At 40.8% G+C, this 22,849-nt stretch overlaps 1 protein-coding gene across 1 annotated transcript in view; it reads left to right on the forward strand.

Moving 5' to 3' along the window:
- NR3C2 (nuclear receptor subfamily 3 group C member 2) overlaps positions 1-22,849 on the forward strand; it is a 377,156-nt gene that overhangs the window by 238,956 nt on the left and 115,351 nt on the right. Inside the window, exon 4 of the mRNA XM_032633341.1 lies at positions 20,147-20,263. Coding sequence (XP_032489232.1) covers positions 20,147-20,263 — 117 coding nt within the window. The remainder of the gene's footprint in view (positions 1-20,146; positions 20,264-22,849) is intronic.

Raw genomic sequence — 22,849 nt, forward strand, 5'->3', positions numbered from 1 at the left:
AAGTGACGGCAGTGATAGGCCGTCAGCTTGTAAATCTGTATACACTCTTTTAATGACCGAGTCAAGCCATTTCGGTATGTTCCTCATGCCACCCCCTTGTTTTCTGAGAGACAAAAAATGACACAGTACAATTGCAGTTGAACTAAATGTTATTATGTATTTCAGTATGTGTCTTATCTCTTCTGTGTAAGAGAAATGGTGACAGGAATTAGAGAGAGTACCTATGTCTTCGGAAATTAACTAAGGTAATTATGGGGCAGAGTGGAATGCCCTGGGCTGTGAAACCAGGCCTGCTCACCAGGGTGGGACAGTGATGGAGCCTGGACACAGGTGTCATGAGAAAAGAGTTCAGAAGGCAGAGCGCAGAAGCCCCTGTGGTCTGGGCAGGACATGCGTTTGGGTGCAAACAGAGACAGATAGACTGTCGAGGAAGGCAAGTGTCAGAGCCCCAGTCTTGGGCTGGACTTCAGAGGGAGCCAAAGTTGTAGGAATGTGGGGTGTAAGAATTGGGGGTACCATGCAGGCAGTGGGACACAAGGGAATGAGGCACAAGCCAAGGTAACAAAGCGAATATGAAATACAAGCATAATTAGTAGAAAAGTGGCTTAACTCAGAGATCCAATTTAGAGTAGAGGGACTAGATCCTTCCTGCTCAAAGTCAGGGTTGTCCTGGACAGAGCTAAATACAGCCCTGGGGGAGAGGCACCATTACTGCCCCATTTTACAGATGGGGAGACTAAAGCTTCAGGAGGCTGGCTAACCCTGGCTCTCACAGTCAGGGTGTGGGGAAACCGGTTGAGACCCAGCAGTTTTGCTCCAGGAGCAGTGCTCTACTTCCCCATCTCCATCACTAAGGGAATGACCTTGAGGGAGACAGGAAGGTTTGTTCAGGCACGGGACTAGGCTTTTAAAATATGCTACCGCATTTATTCTTGATAATTCCCTGGGAGATAAGTTTTGTTACTCTCACTTTATGGATGAGAAGATGCAAGCCTGAATGGCTTGCTCAAGGGTTACACAGCTGATTAGTGACAGAGTCTCGATGTAACCCACACGTGTCTGAATGCCAAACCCCATTACTGCATTAGGAACTACATTAGGAACTTGTCCTGAATTTTGGCTGTAATTAAGGATAAGCTGTTCTCTAAATAGGAAATTCTTTCATTTTAAGCAATTTATTCCAGTGAGGAAATGTTCAAAGTTAAAACGTGTAAGTACAAACCTTTCTCAGAAAGCAAAATGAGATATTTTTGCACATGTTGAGATTTCATCATTGCTCTGCATGACTGGCCAGGTGAGTCAAATCCTGGTATCACCCCTGGCCACATGAAGCACCATAGACAGCTGCTTAACTTATTTCCTTGTCCAGGGCAGAAGGATAATATTACCTATTTAAAAGGTTATTGTGAATAACCTTTAAGTATTAAGTATGAGAAGAGTATAACTTTCCCAGTCTAGTAGCTTAGACCATAATAGATTCTCAACAAACGTTGGTCCTCTTCAATTCTATCTCATGCTGTCTGTCATATTTTCATGGTTGCTCCCCACACTTATGATCTGGTCTGTCCTCCAGCCCTGCCTTTCTTATTTCTTGGCCAACAGCTTGTCTTATTTCACAGAACAATTTCCCACAGTTTCTCTCCCCTCTACCCTCTCTCATCTGATTCTAATCTTTACCTCCAAGTGGTAAAATAAACTTAGACAAAGTTCTAGTGTATGCAGATTTATGTCTTGCACCATTTTTTCCTCATAAGCACAAGAATTTTGGTTCACATACTAAAGTTGTAAGTCATTTCTACTGGGAATAATTGGATAAAGGGGGACTGGCCAATTTAGAACATTAAAAAAGAAAATATCTATTCTGCTTTGGTAAGCTAAGTAATAACTCCGAGGCTGCCATTTTTATCTCAAGCATACATATTATCTATTTCTTTGAGACAATGACAGGACGCAGGAGGCAAAAGTCAATAACTTTGAGTTAGAAAATCAGAAAGGTGTGGAATATTTGCCTGAAGGTCCGGAAAGAAATCATTTAAGATGGCTTCAATTGTTCTCTCTTGGCTAATGAGTAGATGTTGAAGCAATTGAGATGTGGAAAAAACACATTTGGGGCTAGGGAACAACAGAGATGAGGATGATTAATTGAAAATTGTATCTTCTAACCACCATCTTCTGAAAGAGTCATCGGAAACCTGGGCTTAACCAGTCCCTTTGCCCTTTCTCCAGGATATTTTCCACTGAGCTGTCAGTGTGAGCTTCCTCAAACACAAACTAGACCTGGACAGGCTTCCCCATCACCTGAAGGTTCAAGTCTAGGCTATGCAGCACGGTATAGCAAAGATCATCACTTCCTCTTCTGTGTGTCTGTAGACCTCTGGCCCCAGAGTTTGATGTGCTTAGGATCCCCTCTCCCACATTGGACCATGTATGAGTCCCCTGTGGACAGAGATCTCATTGCTCTCTCCACCCCTGTGCTGATGACGATGGCAGGCATGTAATAGCCACCCAATAATTATTTATTGAATTAATAAAAGAGCAAGCAGACATTGAATTAATAATGCCTAACTTAACAAACAGAACAGATTTACTGTGGTTAAAAAAACGTGTCCTAGAAAACCTCTGGAAGGATACAGAGCCATTGATAACAGTGATAGCCTCTGGGGAAGGGAACGGGTGCCTAGAGGACAGGGGAGGGACAGAGGACCTTTTCACCTTACGACCCCTAGCGCTTCTTGAATTCTGTACCATGTGCATGCACTACGTCATTATATACCCAAACCTGCTCTAATTTGATGTGTGTGTATGTGCGTATGACCAAAACAAACTGATATCAAATGATGTCATAATTTCTTTCCTTTCAAAAATTTAGATTGCTGATAGAAGTTTATGATACCATTGTGCTCTATCACCAGTATGATGCTCATCTGGGTTTCATTTGAGTTTCAAGCTCCAAGGGTGTTTAGAAACCGGGCTATCCCTGAGATGGCACCTAATGACCCACTGAGCTGTGTTGAGACCTTCAAATCTTAACAAATAGTTTGAGGCCAGAGTAGCTAAACCAGAGTCCCTTCTGTCTGCCCAGGTCTCATTTCTACTTTTGAGATCTTGGGAGATTCACCGGTTGGGCAAGAATGAATGAAATCTGATCACGAAGAAGCCAGCACACAGGAGTTTTCACTTCTGCAGGGCTGTGCACATGTCTGCTTCGAGGTCTGGGGTTTAGAGGTACCTTTGGATCAGGCAGAAAGAGGTGGATTAGTTAGTACGTAAGTTTGTCATCCTATGCATATTTCAGTTGAGTCTTGGATTTCTGGGTAAGCCTGTATTCATGCAGTTTCCTCTTCCACCTGCCAGAGTGATGAGTGATGTTTCCATGTGAGACTTATCCATTATATGGCAACCTAAATATTTTTCACTGCAAAGGTTCTGTTTCTGTTCCATATTACCCTCTAGGTAGAACTCTCTTAAGGATACTTCTAATATGTATGAAGCCATAGAAAGGGCAAGTGCTGTAATAAAAGAGTTCCAAGTACAAATCCCAGCTAAGCTAGTCACATGATTTAACCTCTCTGTGTCTTTATTGACAGAATGGGGATAATATGACCAATCTCAGAGCCCGCCACCCCCGGATAGGATTTTTTAATTAAGGATTAAATTATATGATTGGGAAAGCACCTGTCACATAATAGGAATTCAACAAATGTTAGCTCCTTGCCCATTACCCTGAATAACTTATTAGTTTATCTAGATAACAGATGTTTTTGCATAGCCAAGTACAACTAGGTTAAATTCTTACTATTGAATGTGTAGGATGTAAGTCATGCCTCCTGAAAAAACGTTCCTTGTTCCATGGCGATAACTTGTCTTTTCTTATTACACATCATAATACATGTTTCTCCGGGTTAAAAGCTTATAGCACTTGGCTTTTGCCGTATAGTATTTTCTTTGATTATCTTTCACTAAAATATGCAGCAGGCCTAAAATTTAAATCATGATAATTAGAAGTTATATATTTTTTAAAAAACTAACACCTTTCACACTGAGAAGAATGTTTATCCTGGAATTTTGTGCTTACCCACATGGGAAGAACTCTTAAAACACCACAGGGAAAAAATAAGTCCAATCTGCCTTCTAAATTAACATCTTAGAATCCCAAAATCGTAACTTCAAAAGATCTGTGTTTAAAGGTGGTGGCAGAGGCACCACTTACTTCTCAAGTGAGTTCCCCCCCCACCCCCCGCCCCCAACTCTGGCATTTTAGAGCCTGTTAATCCAGGCTCACTCATAAAGCTGAGCAGCAGGGGATCCTTGTTCATGGGTTTATTATGGGCAGACGGGACTGGTTTTAACTGAACAGAGGCAGTTAATTGTCAAATGTTTTAGCTGGCTCGTGCAATGAGTAACCAGTCCTTTTGGGACACCCTCTCACTCACCAGGCAGCAGTATAAGATGTGGGGGGGGGGGGGGGGGGATGGGAACTCACCCATCAGAATCTGCAGTGCGGGAATTTGCTGGGACAGCCCTAATCTGTTTCCCAGGTTGCTCAAACCAGTTCAAGAGCAGTTAAACAAGGTTATGTAAGTGCCATGTGATGTAGCCCAAAATAGTGACTGCAAACCCAGGCTGCTGTTGCTGGGCAGTTGTCAACTGCTTTAAAAAAAAAAAAAAAATCCTCCAGCAGGACAACACATGGACCTCTAAACATGAAAAAGAGATTTAAGCAAGAAGTTAATTTTAAAAGGAATTTGATGAAATTGCCTTTCTGAGGCTGAAACTGAATGAGATTTTTGGAAAAAGGAAACCACATTGTATGTAAGATCTGGTTATTCTAGAGCATCCATCAGGGATCGTTAAGTGAAAAAGACTCTTAAAAAGTTTAGTTTGCTGCTAACATGCCGAGTTCCCATGTTTTAAGGAACGGCAACAACAAAACCATCGGGTTTGGCTAAAGGCTTTGGGCGTATAACAAATTATTGAGCAACATATCGTTCAGAGAGTGATGAATATTCACCTATTTCATGTTTCTGTCCCTTTGAGTTAAATTCTCTGGTAGCTTCAAGGTGTGAAAAAGAAAATTACATTTCACGTAGCACAGTAAGCATGAAAATAGGGTTTTAAAGGAAAATAAGATTCTTTGGTGAAATGTCATTGACGGATTGTTTTTTAAAAGGGAAACAAAAGTAACAATGGAGGAGGGTTTAAAATCTGCCTTAACCGTCATCAAGAGACTTGCACCCTAAGTTGGATTTCCACAGCGACCACATCCTCTGGGTTCCCTGCCTTTTAAGAAGCTGCAGTTCTGGGGAGTCAGGGATCCTGAAGCAAGATTCCAGAAGCAAGATTCCAGGGAGGTGGGTGGAGGGGACCATAGGATCCTGGTTGCAGGATTTGCACTTGGAAGCCCACTAGGTATCTGTCCCTGTTGTTGAGGTCTGGGTCTCAGGACCTGTCTCTGGGGTTCTTTCCCCACCTGGATTCTGAGGAAACGGAGAAATAAAACAAAGTGGTGGGTGGAAGATAAAATATCAGCTTTTTTGTTCTTGTTAAATAGGTTGAAGGATATGGTTTAATGGTAAGAGCAAAAAAGGCAGGAGGAGGGGCCTACTCCCTGGCTTCCCTGGTGGTGCAGTGGGTGGGAGTCCACCTGCCAGTGCAGGGGACACGGATTTGAGCCCTGGTCTGGGAGGATCCCACGTGCCGCAGAGCAACTAGGCCCGTGCGCCACAACTACTGAGCCTGTGCTCTGGAGCCCGCGAGCCACAACTACTGAGCCCGCATGCCACAACTACTGAAGCCTGCGTGCATAGAGCCTGTGCTCCGCAGTGGGGGTGGGGGGGGCACCGTGGTGAGAGGCCCGCGCACTGCGGCGGAGAGCGGCCCCTGCTCGCCACAACTGGAGGGGGCCCGCGTGCAGCGGCAAAGACCCAACGTAGCCAAAAATAAACTAAAAAAAAACAACAGAAAAAACCATTTGCACATCTTGAGTTTATAATTTGTGTGATATTCCTGCTGTTTTTATCCAATAACATTGTGGGAAAGGTTTGGGGGACTGAACGAGCATAAATAAACGTAGCAAAATTACTTTCTAACCTGCCTTAAAAAAAAAAAAAATTAGATACGAGGACAGGCAGTGCTGGGTCAGGGCAGGCCCCCACCACTGGACGCTGCACCTGCTCCCTGAGGGAGCCCTCCCGCATGAGGAGGAGAATGGTGCTGAGACAAGCAAGTCAGATCTTCTCAGACTTACTAGTCAAGGCAGAGTGAGTAAAGGAGATGGAGAGGGGCCTGACGTGTGGCATCCATGCAGCTGCCTCCGCCTGGAAGGAGACATCAGGCTGGGGGTGGGGACAGAAGCGGTCCTCTCCGGGATACCCGATCTGAGGCCCCAGGCACATCTTCTCTGAGGGCATGGGAGGGGATCTGGGATGCTGGGTAGGGCCAAATGTCAATATTCGGTGTGATGAGAAGTCATTTTTTTCAACACATGGAATTTGGGGCATTCTGTTCAGTCTGAAATCACTTAAATTTCCTGCCTGGTGAAGTGCCCGCTCATAGGATCAAGTTCAACCACCTCTTTCTCCATGCCTCTTTCTTGTAGATTCTAAAAGGTATTTGTAGGTGTTCATGATGGTTTGGGGGCTTCTAGAACCTGGTCCTTTCCATATCTAATCTGACCTGAGAACTTTAGTATTTTACTTGATAAAAAGGGGCGACCTGGATTGTGAGTCATCCTTATCTTAGCTCCCACGTGGAAGAAAAGGAGATAGAGTATTTCCAGACGATGTAGTTGGAGGCACAGAACATTGCTGGGGACTTGAAAGAGTGTGCGTATCCACAGATAGCGCTGGATATGAGATCAGTGGAGTCAGAGAAGAGCAGGAATAGGACACTCCTTTCTGAGGTCAGAAAAAGAGCTGATGGGGAACACGTGCCACAGGTGCTGCCCCAAAGTACGGCTGAACACCCAGGTGCGTCAGCCAGGCAGGGGCCTGCCTCCGGGCTGCACGACCCGTCTGCAGCCTTAGGATGTCTCTATAGATGGTGTTCGTGATCCAGGACCAACCTACGTGTCTGTACATGTGAACAGGGATACAGATATACAGAGCGACCAATCTTCTGAGTTTTTCCATTTTGTTAAGATATGCCTCAAAATATATTGTCTTTCATCCCAATGATAATGAAACACCAAGAGTAAAAACACCAATGAAAGTAACGATCCAGTGCTACCGTATCAAATGCCTCTGATCCAAGCTTTTTTTTACTGCCGAAATGGCAGTAAGTTTTGCTAAGAGCATCGTTGAGCTCTGCCCACCTTCCCATCTCCCCTCCTTGTGCTCCAGAGGCCCGGTGTCACTTTGAATAAGGTGGGTAAGAGTTTGAACTTGAGAGTTTAAGTAGTGAAGGGCCTTAGAAGGCCTTTCATCAGAAGGATGCGCTCATCAGATTTGTGATTCAGAAGGATCACTGTGCAGGCTGTATGGAAGATGGGGGCTCAGAGGAGCCCTAGGGGTCCAGTGGGTACCTCCTGGACCACTGACGGGTACAAAGTGGAGGCCAGCCCCGGGAAGCTCCCTTACATTCGTTTCAACCAGAGTAGCTCTTCTTTCCCTGTTTTAACAAGTTGAGGTATGTGTGAGAGTTATTTTATTTTATTTTATTTTATTTGTGGTACGTGGGTCTCTCACTATTGCGGCCTTTCCCGCTGCGGAGCACAGGCTCCAGACACGTAGGCCCAGCGGCCATGGCTCAGGGGACCAGGTGCTCCGCGGCATGTGGGATCCTCCCGGACCGGGCCACGAACCCGTGTCCCCTGCATCGGCAGGCGGACTCTCAACCACTGCGCCACCAGGGAAGCCCGAGAGTTAATTTTTTTAGAAAGCTTTTGAAGTTTAAGACTCCTTTGATTTAGAAATGGGGAAATAGTAGAGGCAGGTAGACTCATTACAAGTCCATTGAGGTAATGAAGATAATATGCAGTAATGTGTGATAACAGCAGTAACACGTGACAGTAGCAATACTACAGTGATAACAACCACCATTCATTGGATCCTTACTGGAGGCCAGCGACTGTTCCAGTGCCGTGTGTGGTGTATTAATCTTCAGGGGAACTCATGAGGTAATTCATGATAGGCACTCATGATAGGCATCTGGGTAATTCCCATTTAACAAAGGAGAAAACTGATGGACAGAAAGGTTGAGTCACTTGTCTGAGGTCATATGAATAGTAAGCAAGAGTTCAAACTTCCTAATTTAGAAGTTTAACCAAGAGAGCCTGAAATAAGGGAAGAAGATACTGGTGACCATGGAGAGGATTCAAGAGAAACTTGGGGGAAGGGTCATCAGGATCTTGTGATCAGTTGATTATAGAGGATGTCTGGGGTTGGGGTGTAAATCAGGGAAGATCAGGGGCTTCTAGTTGTGCTCCTGGTTGTAGCTTTAAGGACAAGGAATAGAGGAGGCTGCGTGTGTGGTGGGGCCGTTAAGCTTGGTTTGAAGTGTCAGGCGTTCAGGTGGGGCATTCCGCAGGTACATGCCTGTGTGGGTCTGAAACCAGAAGGGAGGAGAGGGCTTAGGAGCTCCCGTGGCACTGGCAGCCCCTGCACATCCTCTGGTCACCAGAGTGCGTAGAAGCTGCTTGCTCCTTCTCTGCACCCCTGCCTTCCTGGGCTTCCACCCACCAGACCAGTTGCTCACTGCACATGGAACTGTGTCTCTGCCTTTCCCTGTGCCCGTCCTTGACTTGGGGTGCCTGTATGCCTGTCCTCTCCATGTTTCAAATCCACAACACTCTTCAAGGCTTACGTCAGATGCTTTCTTCCTCCATCAAGCCTTGTGCATCTCCCCATTCAGATATAATCACTTCCGCCTTTAAACTCACAAGAGTCCCATGTGATTTCTCTTAATCATTTAAATTTCCCCAGCCTTTAGAATGTTAAGGTCTTAGAAGGAATGGACCATGTTCTGCCTCTTTATATCTTGCTTTAGACATCTTTGCTGAATGGAATTAAATCATGGTCTGGGAACTCATTTTAAATCACAGACATAAAACAAACTTATGGTTACTAAAGGGGAAAGGGGTGGGGGGAGGAATAAATTAGGAGTTTGGGATTAACATATACACACTACTATATATAAAATAGATAACCAAGAAGGACCTACTGTGTAGCACAGGGAACTATACCCAATTTTGTAATAACCTATAAAGGAAAAGAATCTGTAAAAAAATATATATATGTATGTATAAATGAATCACTTTGCTGTACACCTGAAACTAACACAACATTGTAAAGCAAGTCTACTTCAATAAAATCAGTTAATCCCAGAACCTATTTTGCTTCTTTGCAAGGGTCTTTGGTCCTCAATCTGCTTGCCCCTATGTATCTGCTACCCCCATCTGGCAGAATGGAATTCAGTCTCCCGGGTTCACCTTTCCTTCTGCCCCTGAACATGTGTACCTACCGACTTTTAAGAGTTTGGATATTAAGGTGTAACCGAAAACAGACAGGGGAGATGAGGGACAATAATGCAGGGGAGTTATAACTTGCCAGCATCTTACACCACTCTTACAGTCTTGGACACTGCTGTAGAATTCTTAGCTGAGTTGCAAACAGATCAGAGAGTCCTGGCTTTTTGTCCTGTGTTTACCTTAAAAGGATATAGTTCACCATTCTCACATCCTTGCCAGCCTTTAGAAAAAGTTAAGGCTTGAAGATGAGATCAGAGCTGAGTAGTATTTGTCGTGTCTCAAGTGGACCCTTTTCATCTAGAAACCTTCTTAATTCAGTGGTCATAGTTGCTCCCACAGGAAAATCTTTACTCACTTATATTTAAGAGTTGACTGTGTTTGTTCTTTGGATTTTCTCATATATTTTTTTTAAGACCTAACCAAATGAATGATGGATGATAACTATCACCTTTTTTTTTTTTTTTTTTGAGTACCTCAGGCCAGGCTTTGTGCTTCTTGTTTATCTATAATAGTTTGAATCCATTTAGCAACCTACAAAGTAGGCATTACTGTGTCCATATCATAGATCAGAAAGCTGAGGCTCAGAACCATTAAACAACTTGGCTGAGAATCTCATAGTTCCCTGTTGACTGAGGTAGGATTGGAGCCCAGGTGTATCTGGTTACAAAATCATGCCCTTCCTACTGTCTTCTCCCTACCGCCTTCCATGTTTCCACCTTTTCCATTCTAGCATTATTGATGCTTTGAGGCAAGATCCATATGTCACCCAATCTGTATTTTCTCATTTGGGACCAGCCCAAGTATAACAAAAAGTTGGTTCTTGATTTCAAAGTAATTGACAGTTTTAAAAGATAATTTGTATTGGGTTCAGTAACTTTTTAAAGAATGAAACTAACTTTAAACACTGAATTATTTGACAGTTAAAAGCAATATCATAGTTGGAAAAAAGTGATGCTTTTGTTTTTTGTTTGTTTTTTTGTGGTACGCGGGCCTCTCACTGTTGTGGCCTCTCCCATTGCGGAGCACAGGTTCCGGACGCGCAGGCTCAGTGGCCATGGCTCACAGGCCTAGCCGCTCTGCAGCATGTGGGATCTTCCCAGACCGGGGCACAAACCCGTGTCCCCTGCATTGGCAGGCGGACTCTCAACCACTGCACCACCAGGGAAGCCCTGATTTGTTTTTTTATTTTTGAACTCAACTTTGGTTGTTTTGGGCTTTGGTTTTTTTAAATCTATAGGCATTTCCCTTTTGATCTGAGTACTTGTGGTTTCCCTGTACATTAATTTTATACATGTACTAACTAATCCTCCTGGTGCCCCATCCAAGTTTACTGTAACCTTGACAGCTTTCTATTTTCTAGAAAGACTTCCTTTGCTCCAAAAAGCGACCACTACCTCAGGCAGGAGATGTGTTGAACTAGTATACACAGATGGATGAGTGGCTAGAGTTCCCTGAGCCCTGCTGGACAGATTTTCATTCTTAAACAAGATGCTTTTACATCTGAATGACTCTGTAATAGTTTTGATTTAAGGCAACCTAACCAACTTACGTGAAGGGTGATTCGGACCTTACAGGGGAAGTATTTAGGACACCAAGAAGGTACAAACATCCTGCCTGGGATTCTGACCTTGGTTTAAGCTGTTTCTGCCTTTCTGCTGCTTTGCAAATCCTCAGAGCTCTTTTTCTTAATTGGTGTGTGGGTAGAGGCGGGGATCTAAAAGGTATGGTGCTGGAGATGGGGCAGAAATGATTTGTGTGTATGGGTCTTTAGTGAACCAGTTACTAGCCAGTAGGTCTTGTGTGAACATTCATTACTGCAGGTTTGTGTCTATATACAACATTCTGTATGAACAGGTAAGTCCTGAGTGTCATACATGTAGTAGCAGCTCTGTGTCAAGCAGGATGCTGTTTGTACCGTATCTCTACTTTCTCAATTAGCTTGTAGACTAATTCTCCATAGTGTTTCTAGTGGAGTGCCTTAGTGCCTACAGATGGAGGCTCAGCCGTTTTGTACAAAAGTTTTATTTCAAAGGAATATTTTGGAATCTTTGTCATATCCCATTCATTTTAAGCTTTTATTTCTCTCCATGTTGTGGAATTGTGCATTTTTTTCTTTGGAGTATCTATCACAGTGCTTGCTACCAGCTAACTAGACAGAACTTACTCTATATTTTGATGAGGAAGTACAATCAATTTGAAAATTGTGGGATATTTGCATTTACCCAATAAGGTTTTAAATTATTTAGTTTCTGATTTTTTGTACAGATTCTTGAGTATGTATGCATATTAGTATACTGACATTGAGAAAGTAGGTTGTGGGTTTGGGGACTTAGGGGTGGAGTGGTCACTGGATTACATTCTTTATTAAAATAGCCCATAGATTTTTTTTTTTCTCAAAAAAAATGTATTAGGTACTGGTAGCTTCTCAATAATGTTTTGAAAAATTTAGCTATTTATGGAAAGAGGCCTCAACTTCATCCATTAAAATTAATTTGTCCCTAAAAAAGCAATAATGTAAATATTTTAATACTTCTGAGAGGAAGTAATATGGAGGCTGAATTTTGTGTTCTCATTTCCCCTTCATGGAGGTAGTCTTCAGTGAGGTTCCCCATATATTTCCAGCTCTTTGTCTTCTGGGCACAAGGTGAGATGACAGTTCCATCCTCCCATGCAGTTAGGTGCGGGTCACTGGACTACATCTGAACAATGAAGAATGAGTTGCCCACTCTGGGCTGGAGCAGTAGATTTCCTAAGTCAGATTCTATAGCTGCTCTGCCGTGAGACTCACAATACGCACTATGGTGGCTGCCCCATCAGCCTGGGGCCCAGGGTGAGAACACGTGGAACAGAGTTCGCAGACTCTCTGCCGTTGCCTCATTAATATGTACCAAAACCCAACTTTTACCTTTGTTGATTTTTCTCTGTTGCCTTTTTCTTTTTCATTTCATTTCATTCACTATTATTTCACTCCTTCCATTTGCTTTGGGCTTAGTTTTTATTTTTTCTAGCTTCTTAAGGTAGAATCTTTGATCATCAATTTTAAACCCTTCTTCTTTTCTAATTGAAGTATATATACAGCTAAAAATTCTAAAAGTACTGCTTTAGATGTATCCAACAAAGTTTGATATGTTGAGTTTTCATTATCATTCAGTTTGAAACCTTCAATAATTTCCCTTGTTGATTTCTTCATTGACCCATAAAATTTTTGAAGTATGTTGCTTAATTTTCAAATATGGGGCTTTTTTAGATATCATTGTTACTAATTTCTCATTTAGTTCCTTTGTGGTCAGAAAACATATTGTACATTATTTCAATCCTTTTATTTAGAATTTTAGATTTGTATTATAGCTCAGGATACAGTCTGTCTCAGTGAATATTTCATGTGCACCTGAAAAGAACATGTGTATTGTGCAGTTGTGTGACCTAAATGTTAATTAGGTCAAGGTTTTTGCTAATATTGTTCAAATCTTCTGTATCCTCACTAATTTTCTAGATAGTGATTGTTCTATCAGTTGCTGAAAGAGGGGTTTTTAAATCTCCAACTATGATTTTGGATTTGCATCTTTTCCCCTTAGTTCTGACTAATTTTTAGTTGATGAATTTTGAAGCTCTACTATTAGGTGCATTGATATTTAGGGCTGTTATATCCTAATTTAATAATTATGAAGTGATAGTCTTTATCTTTTGTGACAGTTTTTCTCTTAAAGTCTACTTTATCTGACTTTAATGTAGCCACATCATCTTTCTTATGCTTGCATTTTTTTATTGCATATATTTTTCCATCTTTTAGCCTCCACCCTGTCTGTGCCTTTATATTTAAAATGCATCATAACACACACTTGAGTCTTGCCTTTTTGAAATCCAGTCTGCCATCTTTGACTTTTAACTGGAGTGTTTACACCATTTATATTTAGTGTAAATATTGCTGTACTTGAATTTATATCTCTTATCTTGACGTTCATTTTCTTTTTGTTTCCTCTTTTATTTGTTCCCCCATTTTTCCTTTTCTGTCCTTTCTGGGTTGAATATTTTTTTAGTATGCCATTTTATATCTTTATTGTCCCTTGAGCTACACTTAGTGTTATTATTTTAGTGGTTGCTTCATGGTAGTATTTCTCAAACATTATTGTGCAACAGAATCACCTGAAGGGTTATATAAAACACAGATTTCTAGGCCCTGCTCCAAAGTTTCTGAGTTAGTAGGTCTAGAATTAGGCCTGTGGATTTAAATTTCTGTTAAATTCTTAGGTGATGCTGATGCTTCTTGGCAAGGGACCATACTTTGAGAACCATTGCTTGAGGGATTACAGAATGTACTCTTAACTTACCATAGTCTACCCTGAATAATTTATACCATTTCAAGTGTAATGTAAGAAATTTATAGCAGTAAAATTCCAATTATATCTCTTCCTATCCTTTGTGCTATGTTTTTAGGTATTTTACTTATACACATTTTATTTTTTTACAAATCCCATAATACATTTTTTATTTTGCTTTAAATAGTAATTTGACTTTTGAAGAATTTAAGAAAAGAAAGAAAATTTCTTTAAAATTTTACTCTCTATTCATCATTTCTAATTCTTTTCTTTGATGTACATCCGTATTTCTCTCTGGTATCATTTCCCTTCAGCATAAAGGACTTCCTTTTTTTTTCTTATGGGATTCTACTAGCAACAAATTCTTTTACCTTTAGTTTATCCAAAAATGTCTTTATTTTACCTTCATTTTGAGAAATGCTTCCATTGGTTATTCTGAGTTTAAAGGTATTATATTTTGTCTTCTGACCTCACTTATTACTCTTATCCTTGTTCCCCTTAATGCGATGTAATTTTGTCATTGTTGTTCTGGATGCTTTTAAGAATCTTTATATTTTTTTCCAGCAATTTAACCGTGTTGTGCCATAGTGATTTTCTTTATCTCTTGGGGCATTTGCTAAGCTTTCTAACTTTGTAGGATGTTGTTTTAGTCAAATTTGGAAATTTTTATATATATTTTTCTGACCTATTATCTCTCTCCTTCTGGAACTCCAGCTACACATACATTAAATTACTTAATGTTGTCCTATAGGCCCCGGATGCCTTTTCCTTTTATCTTTTTTTTTTTGTTGTTTTAAAATTTTATTTATTTATTTGTTTATTTATTTATTTATTTATTTATGGCTGTGTTGGGTCTTCTTTTCTGTGCGAGGGCTTTCTCTAGTTGGGGCAAGTGGGGCCACTCTTCATCGTGGTGCACGGGCCTCTCACTATCGCGGCCTCTCTTGCTGCGGACCACAGGCTACAGACACACAGGCTCAGTAATTGTGGCTCACAGGCCTAGCTGCTCCACGGCATGTGGGATCTTCCCAAACCAGGGCTTGAACCCGTGTCCCCTGCATTGGCAGGCAGATTCTCAACCACTGGGCCACCAGGGAAGCCCTCCTTTTATCTTTTAATGTTTTCTCTTTGTGCTTTAGTTTTTATATCTCTGTTTCTTTAATTTCACTGATTTTTTTTTGTTAATGTCCAATATATTGTTAATTTCAACCAAAAATATCTTAGATATTATTTTGTAGTTCTTTGATTTCCATTTGTGTTTGTTTTTTATCGTTTCCACATCTCTTCTGAGAGTCTCCATTTCTTTAACCCTTTTATTCATATTTTCTTGTATAGTCTAACAAGTATAGTCTGTTTAAAAATCTTTATCTGGTAATTTCAACCTCTGGGTCATTTGTGAGTCTGTTGCTAGTGACTTTTTCTATTGACTCTGGTTTGCATTTTTCTAGTAATTATTATTGTATTCTAGACATCCTGGAGACTCCAGATTCTGTTATATTTTTCTGAAGAATATTGAGTTTTGTTCTGTAATCAATTAAATTACTAACAAATCACTTTGAACTTACGGGGCCTTTGCTGTATGCTTTTTTAGGGTAGGTCTGTTCTGGTTGTGCCTTTAACCCTAAGGTGAATGCCTTAATCCTAGGATACAGTATTTGCTCCAAAGGCAGGGACCTTCTACAATTTCAGTGGGAAGCCTGAGGTATTGATTGAGTCCTTCTGATTTAGTGGGATTCAAACTCTGTCACCCTGTGATTAGTAATAGCTGAAATACCTGCTCAGCCTCTTTCAAGCCTTAAATTGTTTCACCCCTGGATTCTCACTCTTTGGAGTCTCATGCTCAGCTCACAGGTCAGCCAAAAGTTTGAGGGGAGTTAATATGTCCACCCCTCCTTTCCAGAATATCTATCCTTCTTCAATTTTTAGCTGTTCTAAAAGTCCCACAGTCTGTTCTCTGTCTTCTCAGGCCAGTAGGACTGAAGATGTTGCAGGGTTTCCATCCAGCCTCCACTGAAGGGTGTAAGAGTCTAAGGCCCTTAGGAAAAAAAGCCGTTCAAACATGAATCATGTCTAGGGCGGTTCTCTTTTTTCAAGAGTCAGTTTTCCTCCAGCCTCTCCTTTCTTTTGGTTTCTCCCCAGTGCCTTCAAATATTTTCCCCCCCTTTTGTGGACAGTTTATAATTGTTTTTTGTAGCAGGCTTATCTGATTCAAGATATTCTGCCACTACTAGAACTGGTATTCTTCCCCAAATGGACATATAAGTGGAATGAGAAAGAAATCTTTGTTTCCTTTACCACCGACATTTTTTTTTTTAATCCACAGGATTATTCCGGTGGCTATATGTTCTGATTAATATATAACTATTAACTTGCAAAGAGGCCGTCTCAGAGAACTTCCAAGTAGGTTGTTAGTAGTGTTCCCTACTTCCATTCTGCCTACCTAGGACATGACCTTCAGGTTAATGTTTCTAAAATACAGCTCTGGACTTCACATGCCGTAAGCAGGAGTCTCATCACCAGCTTGTTATTCAGAGCCTCCACTGTCTGGTCCCCGGCATTCTGGTTGTCTGCCCTATTAATATAGTACTAATGTTATAGTAGAAAATTACTTACCCTCAAAATCCTGGGGTATGACTTATTCTGAATTAGCTATTTTTACACTAGGAGAGCACAGTATTTAAAAAAAGACATGGGGCTTCCCTGGTGGCGCAGTGGTTGAGAGTCCGCCTGCCGATGCAGGGGACGCGGGTTTGTGCCCCGGTCCGGGAAGATCCCACATGCCACGGAGCAGCTGAGCCGGTGAGCCATGGCCGCTGAGCCTGCGCGTCCGGAGCCTGTGTTCTGCAACGGGAGAGGCCACAACAGTGAGAGGCCCGCGTACCGCAAAAAAAATAAAAATAAAAAAAATAAAGAAGGACATGATCAAAAGCTTTTAAAATCTTCTAAATGCATTCTCTTGTTTTCATTGTGGTTTTTTGGTGGTTGTTTGTTTTTCAATATAGATTAAGGGATGGGACATACATTACCTGTTTGTGTAGGTGCAGTTCAAGTCTTTCACGTTTACACAATTAAAAATATAAGTGACAGATAATTGTCCGAAAACTAGTAACACATGCCCACAGCTGTCCCTTAAGCTCTCCATCCTGCTTGTGGAAGATGAATCAGTGGCTGCAACCATGCTGACTGATAGAAACCAGGTATACTATTTCATATATTGTACCTAGAAGGAACTTTTTTGCAGCTGTTATAGTAACTTGAATTTTTAAAAGGTGCTTACTATAGAGAAATCCTCATAAAACAATCCCAGCTTTTAGAAGTCTGTTTTTGAACACCCAGAAAAGAAAGTTTTCTAGTGTGTGCAGTAGACAGTGACCCTTTCTTATGCATTCTTGTATGCCTACAACTAAGAGGCTGTCACATTTTATTGTAGATTACCAGAAATGGAAAGAACCGTAGACTACCCCAACCCCTGATGCAAATGTTTTGTGGCCTCGCACACATAGTAGGTTTCCAATAAATAATTGTTGGATTGAAACCAATTAAAGTTACATTTAGTTGTTTCTTTAGACATTAAATTTTATTCAATTCAGTGTGAATTATAGATGAAATCTTTGGTTTTGTATTTAATTTCACACCATGATAGAAGGAAGACACATAATGCTGGTTGCCAATGCAAATGCTGGGTGATAGAGTATGCCTCATTCAAAGAATGTTCCTTTGCTGGTTGTTTCCAAAGAGCAGTTCCAGCATCCTGTTGGACCACCAGTAAATTATATTGCATGTTGATGTTTACACAAGCCTCTGGCCTTAAGACCCAGCAACATTGTCAGACTTACTGAATTCTGCTTCCAATTCCACCCTTTGGGGAAGTTACTTTACCAGTTCTAACGTGAGTTTCTTCTTGTGAAGAATAGGAGTAATAATCGCCTCACCTGTGTCATAGGGTTGTTGTAAGGCTTAAATAAAATAGTGCTATAATAGGGCCTTGAAGTTTTATTTTGAAAGTGGTAACTTCTTAAGATATTGTGCAGCAAATGAAATGTTATATTAATCGGTTATAGCCTTTACCGTGGGTATCGATTGCCTTTGTGTAATTACCTACACCTACTTATATTTGCTAAGAGCCTTGCATCTTTTTAAGAAGTCCTTAGATTATTATAATGGTAGAGTTGCATTTCTTCACTTTGATAGATTTCCCTATTCTATTACTGTTGTTTTATTGTGATCATCATTACTAATATTTACCATAATGTTACTGAGAATGAGCTATAGATTAAATTATTTTAATACCATTGGGCAGTACACATTATTTTTATTGAGTATTTGCTGTCATTTACTTAGTAATTCTCAACGAAGGGAGTGTGATGGTACTAGGCTGAAGGGAGGGCTTTAGAGCCTGTTCCCTGTTTTACAGTCATCAGTGAGACACCCTCTGCTTTTCTGCATGTTTTCAATGACCCCATGACTCAGTCCTCAGACCTCTTCCCTTTCCAGTTTCCATATGATCTCATCCAGTCTCACGGCTTAAAATAATGACCACAAGCTGATTACATCTCCAGCACAGACCTCTCCCGAACTCCAGACCTGTGTGTCTAACCAACCCGCAGGCACTTTCATTTAGATACACCTCAAGTGTCTCAAAGTTAGCATGTCCGATACTGAGCCAGGGTAACTCCCCGTAAGCCATGTGCTCCTACTGTCTTCCTCATTTTAATTTACGGCAGTTCCATTTTTCTAATTGTTCCACCCAAGAATCTTAATGCCTCTTTAGCTCCCCTTTTCCTCAGATCTGTCAGCAAATTCTAGCAGCTGTACCTTCAGAATGCCTCTAGAACCTGACCACTTTTTATCACCAACCCACCATCATCTTCCCCTGGATTATAGGGACAGCCTGCTACCCCAGTCCCCCTGCTTCTGTCCTCAGTCCACTGCAGTCGGTTTTCTATACAGCGGCCAGAGCCATCCTGTGAAACTTAAATCACATCAAGTGGCTTTTCAGCTAAAAGCCCTCTAGGCCCATGGTTTCCCATCTACTCCAAGTCTTGAACATGATCTATAAGGCCTTACATGATCTGAGTCACGTTGGCCCTTTTTCCTCATCTCCTCTTACTGTTCACTCATTCTTTCCATCTTTCATCCTTGGCTGTTCCTTAAACATGCCAGGTTTCCTCCCCACCCCTGCCCTCCCTCATTTGCTTTTCCCTCTGCTCTACTCTGTTTTCTCCCCAAGATGTCAACATAGTTAGCGCCTTCCTTTTCTTCAGAGCTTTATTTTAAAGTCGCCTTCCAGCGAGGCTTCCCCTGCATTCTTTCTAAAATATCAACACCCTCCTCACCTCCACCATGTCGTGTGCCCTTCCCTTCATTTTTCTCCCGAGCATCTATTACTGTCCAGCACTTGTACATTTTACCTACTTACCTTGTCTGTTGACTGTCTCTCCCTCATGGTAGGGTCACGAGAACAGGAACTTTTGTCTGTCTTATTCACTGCTGTTTCCGCAGTGTGTCTAATACTGCCTGATCCCTAGTGGAGGTTCAGTAGATACTTTGTATTTATTGGAATACATAAATGAATAATAGAGCTAGGGTACAGTTTTGCATTTTGCCAGTAGATGCCGCTCCTCAAGCATATTCCGCATTTGAATTATTTTGGTGCCAGTTTGGCTTGCAAAATGAAATCATTCTACATTTCTAGTTGTATAATTTGCAAGTCTTCCAGTTGAAATGACGTGTGTAAATGTGGATAGGCAGAGGAGCTTAAACAGCTACAGCAGTTGGGAGTTTGGGGTTAGCAGATGTAAACTATTATATATAGGTTGGATAAACAACAAGGTCCTACTGTACAGCACAGGGAACTATATTTAATATCCTGGGATAAACCATAATGGAAAAGAATATGAAAAAGAATGTATATGTATGTATAACTGAATCACTTTGCCATACAACTGAAATGAACACAACATTGCAAATCAACTATACTTCAATAAAATTAAAAAAAAAAAAAACACCCTGCAGTGGGGCCTTTGTTTAGATTGGTGCTGGGTGATGGCTGAATGAAATGTGCACCATCTCCTGAAAGGGTGCATGCCAAGAAATTCAAACGGTGAGGAGTGCAGCTTTACTTCTATGGGAACCTATTGGAAATAAACATTAAGCTTATCATCTGTAACCTAAAGTCTCAGCTGTGTTAAACTGACCATTTCTGTACCTATATTATTCGCAAATCATGTTTCCCTTCTACTTTTTTGAAGAAGAGATTTCAAGGCAGGAAAGAGGATGTTTCATTACCTGATTGTACATATTAGTACTTTATATTAATATAATAGTCTTTATTGTAACAACTGTTCTTTATTATTTTATTCAGGGCAACACAACTATTTATGTGCTGGAAGAAACGATTGCATAATTGATAAGATTCGACGGAAGAATTGTCCTGCCTGCAGACTTCAGAAGTGTCTTCAAGCTGGAATGAATTTGGGAGGTAAGTTTTGTGGTTTTAGTTCAGTAAGAGTTGTTAAGATGGATATAACACCACTAGGCTCTGTACTCCCAAAATTGAAGATGAAGCTAACATGAAGCAAAGATTTCTAAAAATCTAGTAAGTTCTACATTTATGCTAAAACATCTCAGGAGAAAAAAATTTCTTAGAAGAAGGAGTTGAAAACAAGTCCGCTATGTGGCTGTGGTCCTAGTGAAGTTTTCAACTCTTGAGTTTGCTAAGGTTTCAAGAACTGGCTGCATAACCAAAACAAAAAAGACTGATATTTTACATAAAACTATAGCTAACAGTTTTTATTACTGTGTCTGTTTAGAAATAAGACCTATAAGTGATAACATTAACCAGATAGGAATATATTCCTGACTCTAGGAGTAAATGTAATAAAGGAAGACCTATATGAAAAACAAAAGCAAAAAACCCCAAAATAACAAAACTTTAAAAATGTTACAGGAGCTCACCAAAAGAGTGGGGCAGGTAAAGACTTGAACCAAACACAAAAGTATACAACGTCCCTGGGTGGGGAGATTCAACGTCTTGAAGATATCAGTTTTCTCTAAGTTATTTTATGAATATAACACAAGCCCAACAGAAATACCACTTGGTGATTCTAAGTTCCTAAAGAACAGCCAGCAAAATTCTGGAAAAGATAAATAATAAGGACAACTAGCTCTGCCACACAGTAAAGCATATGACACAGCTACAGTAGTTAAAATGGTCTGTGTATTTGTTTATGGATTGTCAGATCAACAGAAAGTCAAGAAATAGATTCAAATAATATGAGAATTTTGTATATAATAAAGTTGGCATTTCAAATCAGTGGGGAAAGGATAGGTTATTCGATAGAAATTATTGTGACAACTGCGAAGCCATCTGGAAAACAAGAAAGTTGAATCCAAACTCCTATGATCCTCCAAAATAAATTCTGCTATCACAGAAGTACTAAAGGAAAACATGGATATTTTTATATTCTGCAAGTGGAGTATTTCATACTTTTTGAGTATTAAATAAACCCAGAAGCTATAAGAGAAAAGAATGGAGGAAATCAATACTACTTACAAATCAAATATTACTGCAAAGGCAAATAATAAAAAAACTGGGGGAAAATACTTGCAGCTTATAGACAAAGGGTTTATTTCTCACATAAAGTGCTTGTCTAATTCCATAAGAAAAAGAAACCAACTCATTAGAAAAATGAGAATGAAAAGAATAGGAATGTGAACAAAATATTCATAGGGAAAAGAATAATAAAAGAAATACAATTGGTTCTTGAAACACATGAAAAGAGTCTCAATCTAATCCTAATAAGAGAAATGCAAATTTAAAATATGAGGTACAATTTCTTGCAAATGGCAAAGATAAAACATTTTTATCATATACTGTTTGATGAGTATAGAAATAAAAGTGAAACCCAGTGTTGATCTCCTGCATTTTAGGTGGAAGTAGAAATTGACACAACCTCTATGGAGAGCAGTTCAGCTATTTCAATAAAATGTTAAAAGGCACAAGGCCTGGGCTTCCCTGGTGGCGCAGTGGTTGAGGGTCCGCCTGCCGATGCAGGGGACACGGGTTCGTGCCCCGGTCCGGGAGGATCCCACATGCCGCGGAGCGGCTGGGCCCATGAGCCACGGCCGCTGAGCCTGCACGTCGGAGCCTGTGCTCCGCAATGGGAGAGGCCACAACAGTGAGAGGCCCACGTACCGCAAAAAAAAAAAAAAAAAAAAAAAAAAAAAAGGCACAAGGCCTTTGACTCACCAATTCCACTTTTAAGAATTTATCCTAAGTATATTCTGGCAATGTAAGAAATGATATATGCATAAGATGCTCATTGTAGCCTTGTTAAATATCAGACACACATTAAATATTTATCTGTTCAGAACTGATGAAATAAATTATAGAATACTCTCAGACACTAATAAGAATAAAGGGGGCTCTATACAGACTGATTTCCAAAATATTGTTTAGTGAAAAAATCAGGTTGCAAAATAGTATGTTTCGTATACTACAAGTTGTATATCTGCTTTCAGAAAAGAATATATATTGTATAGAGCTTTTCTGGAACGATATGCAAGAAACTAGTCGTGGTGGTGGTCTCAGTAGAAAGGACTGGGTAGCTGGGAGACAAGGATAGGAAGGAAAATTAATTGTCACTGTATATTCTTCTGTGCCTTTGAACTTCATATTGGACTAATGCGTGTATTGTGTACACAAGTTACCTATTTAAAAGAAATAAAGTAATTCAGAAAAGAAACACAAAGAGATTTCACTCTTTGCTTTGATGAAAGCACCAACTTCCTGACTAGTCAGGACTAGGGAGGAACATGGCTGCATGCAGAACAGAGCAGCTCTTGGGAATCAAGAGGTGGATGAGCTGTGGCCACGTGGAACTGCTCCTATGAGAGCGTCCTGGGTGGCTTGAACTCAGCCAGAGCAGCCCATGCTGGTCCAGAGGGCGGGCTCTGGAGCCACACTGCCTGGGTGAGAACCCTTGTTCTGCCACTTCCTGAACTTGTAACCTCAGAGGCAGGTTACCACCTTTCAATGCCCCTGTTTCCTTCAGCTTGTGCCTAC

This window comes from Phocoena sinus, chromosome 5 (assembly GCF_008692025.1).
Source record: "Phocoena sinus isolate mPhoSin1 chromosome 5, mPhoSin1.pri, whole genome shotgun sequence".
Taxonomy (NCBI): Eukaryota; Metazoa; Chordata; class Mammalia; order Artiodactyla; family Phocoenidae; genus Phocoena; species Phocoena sinus.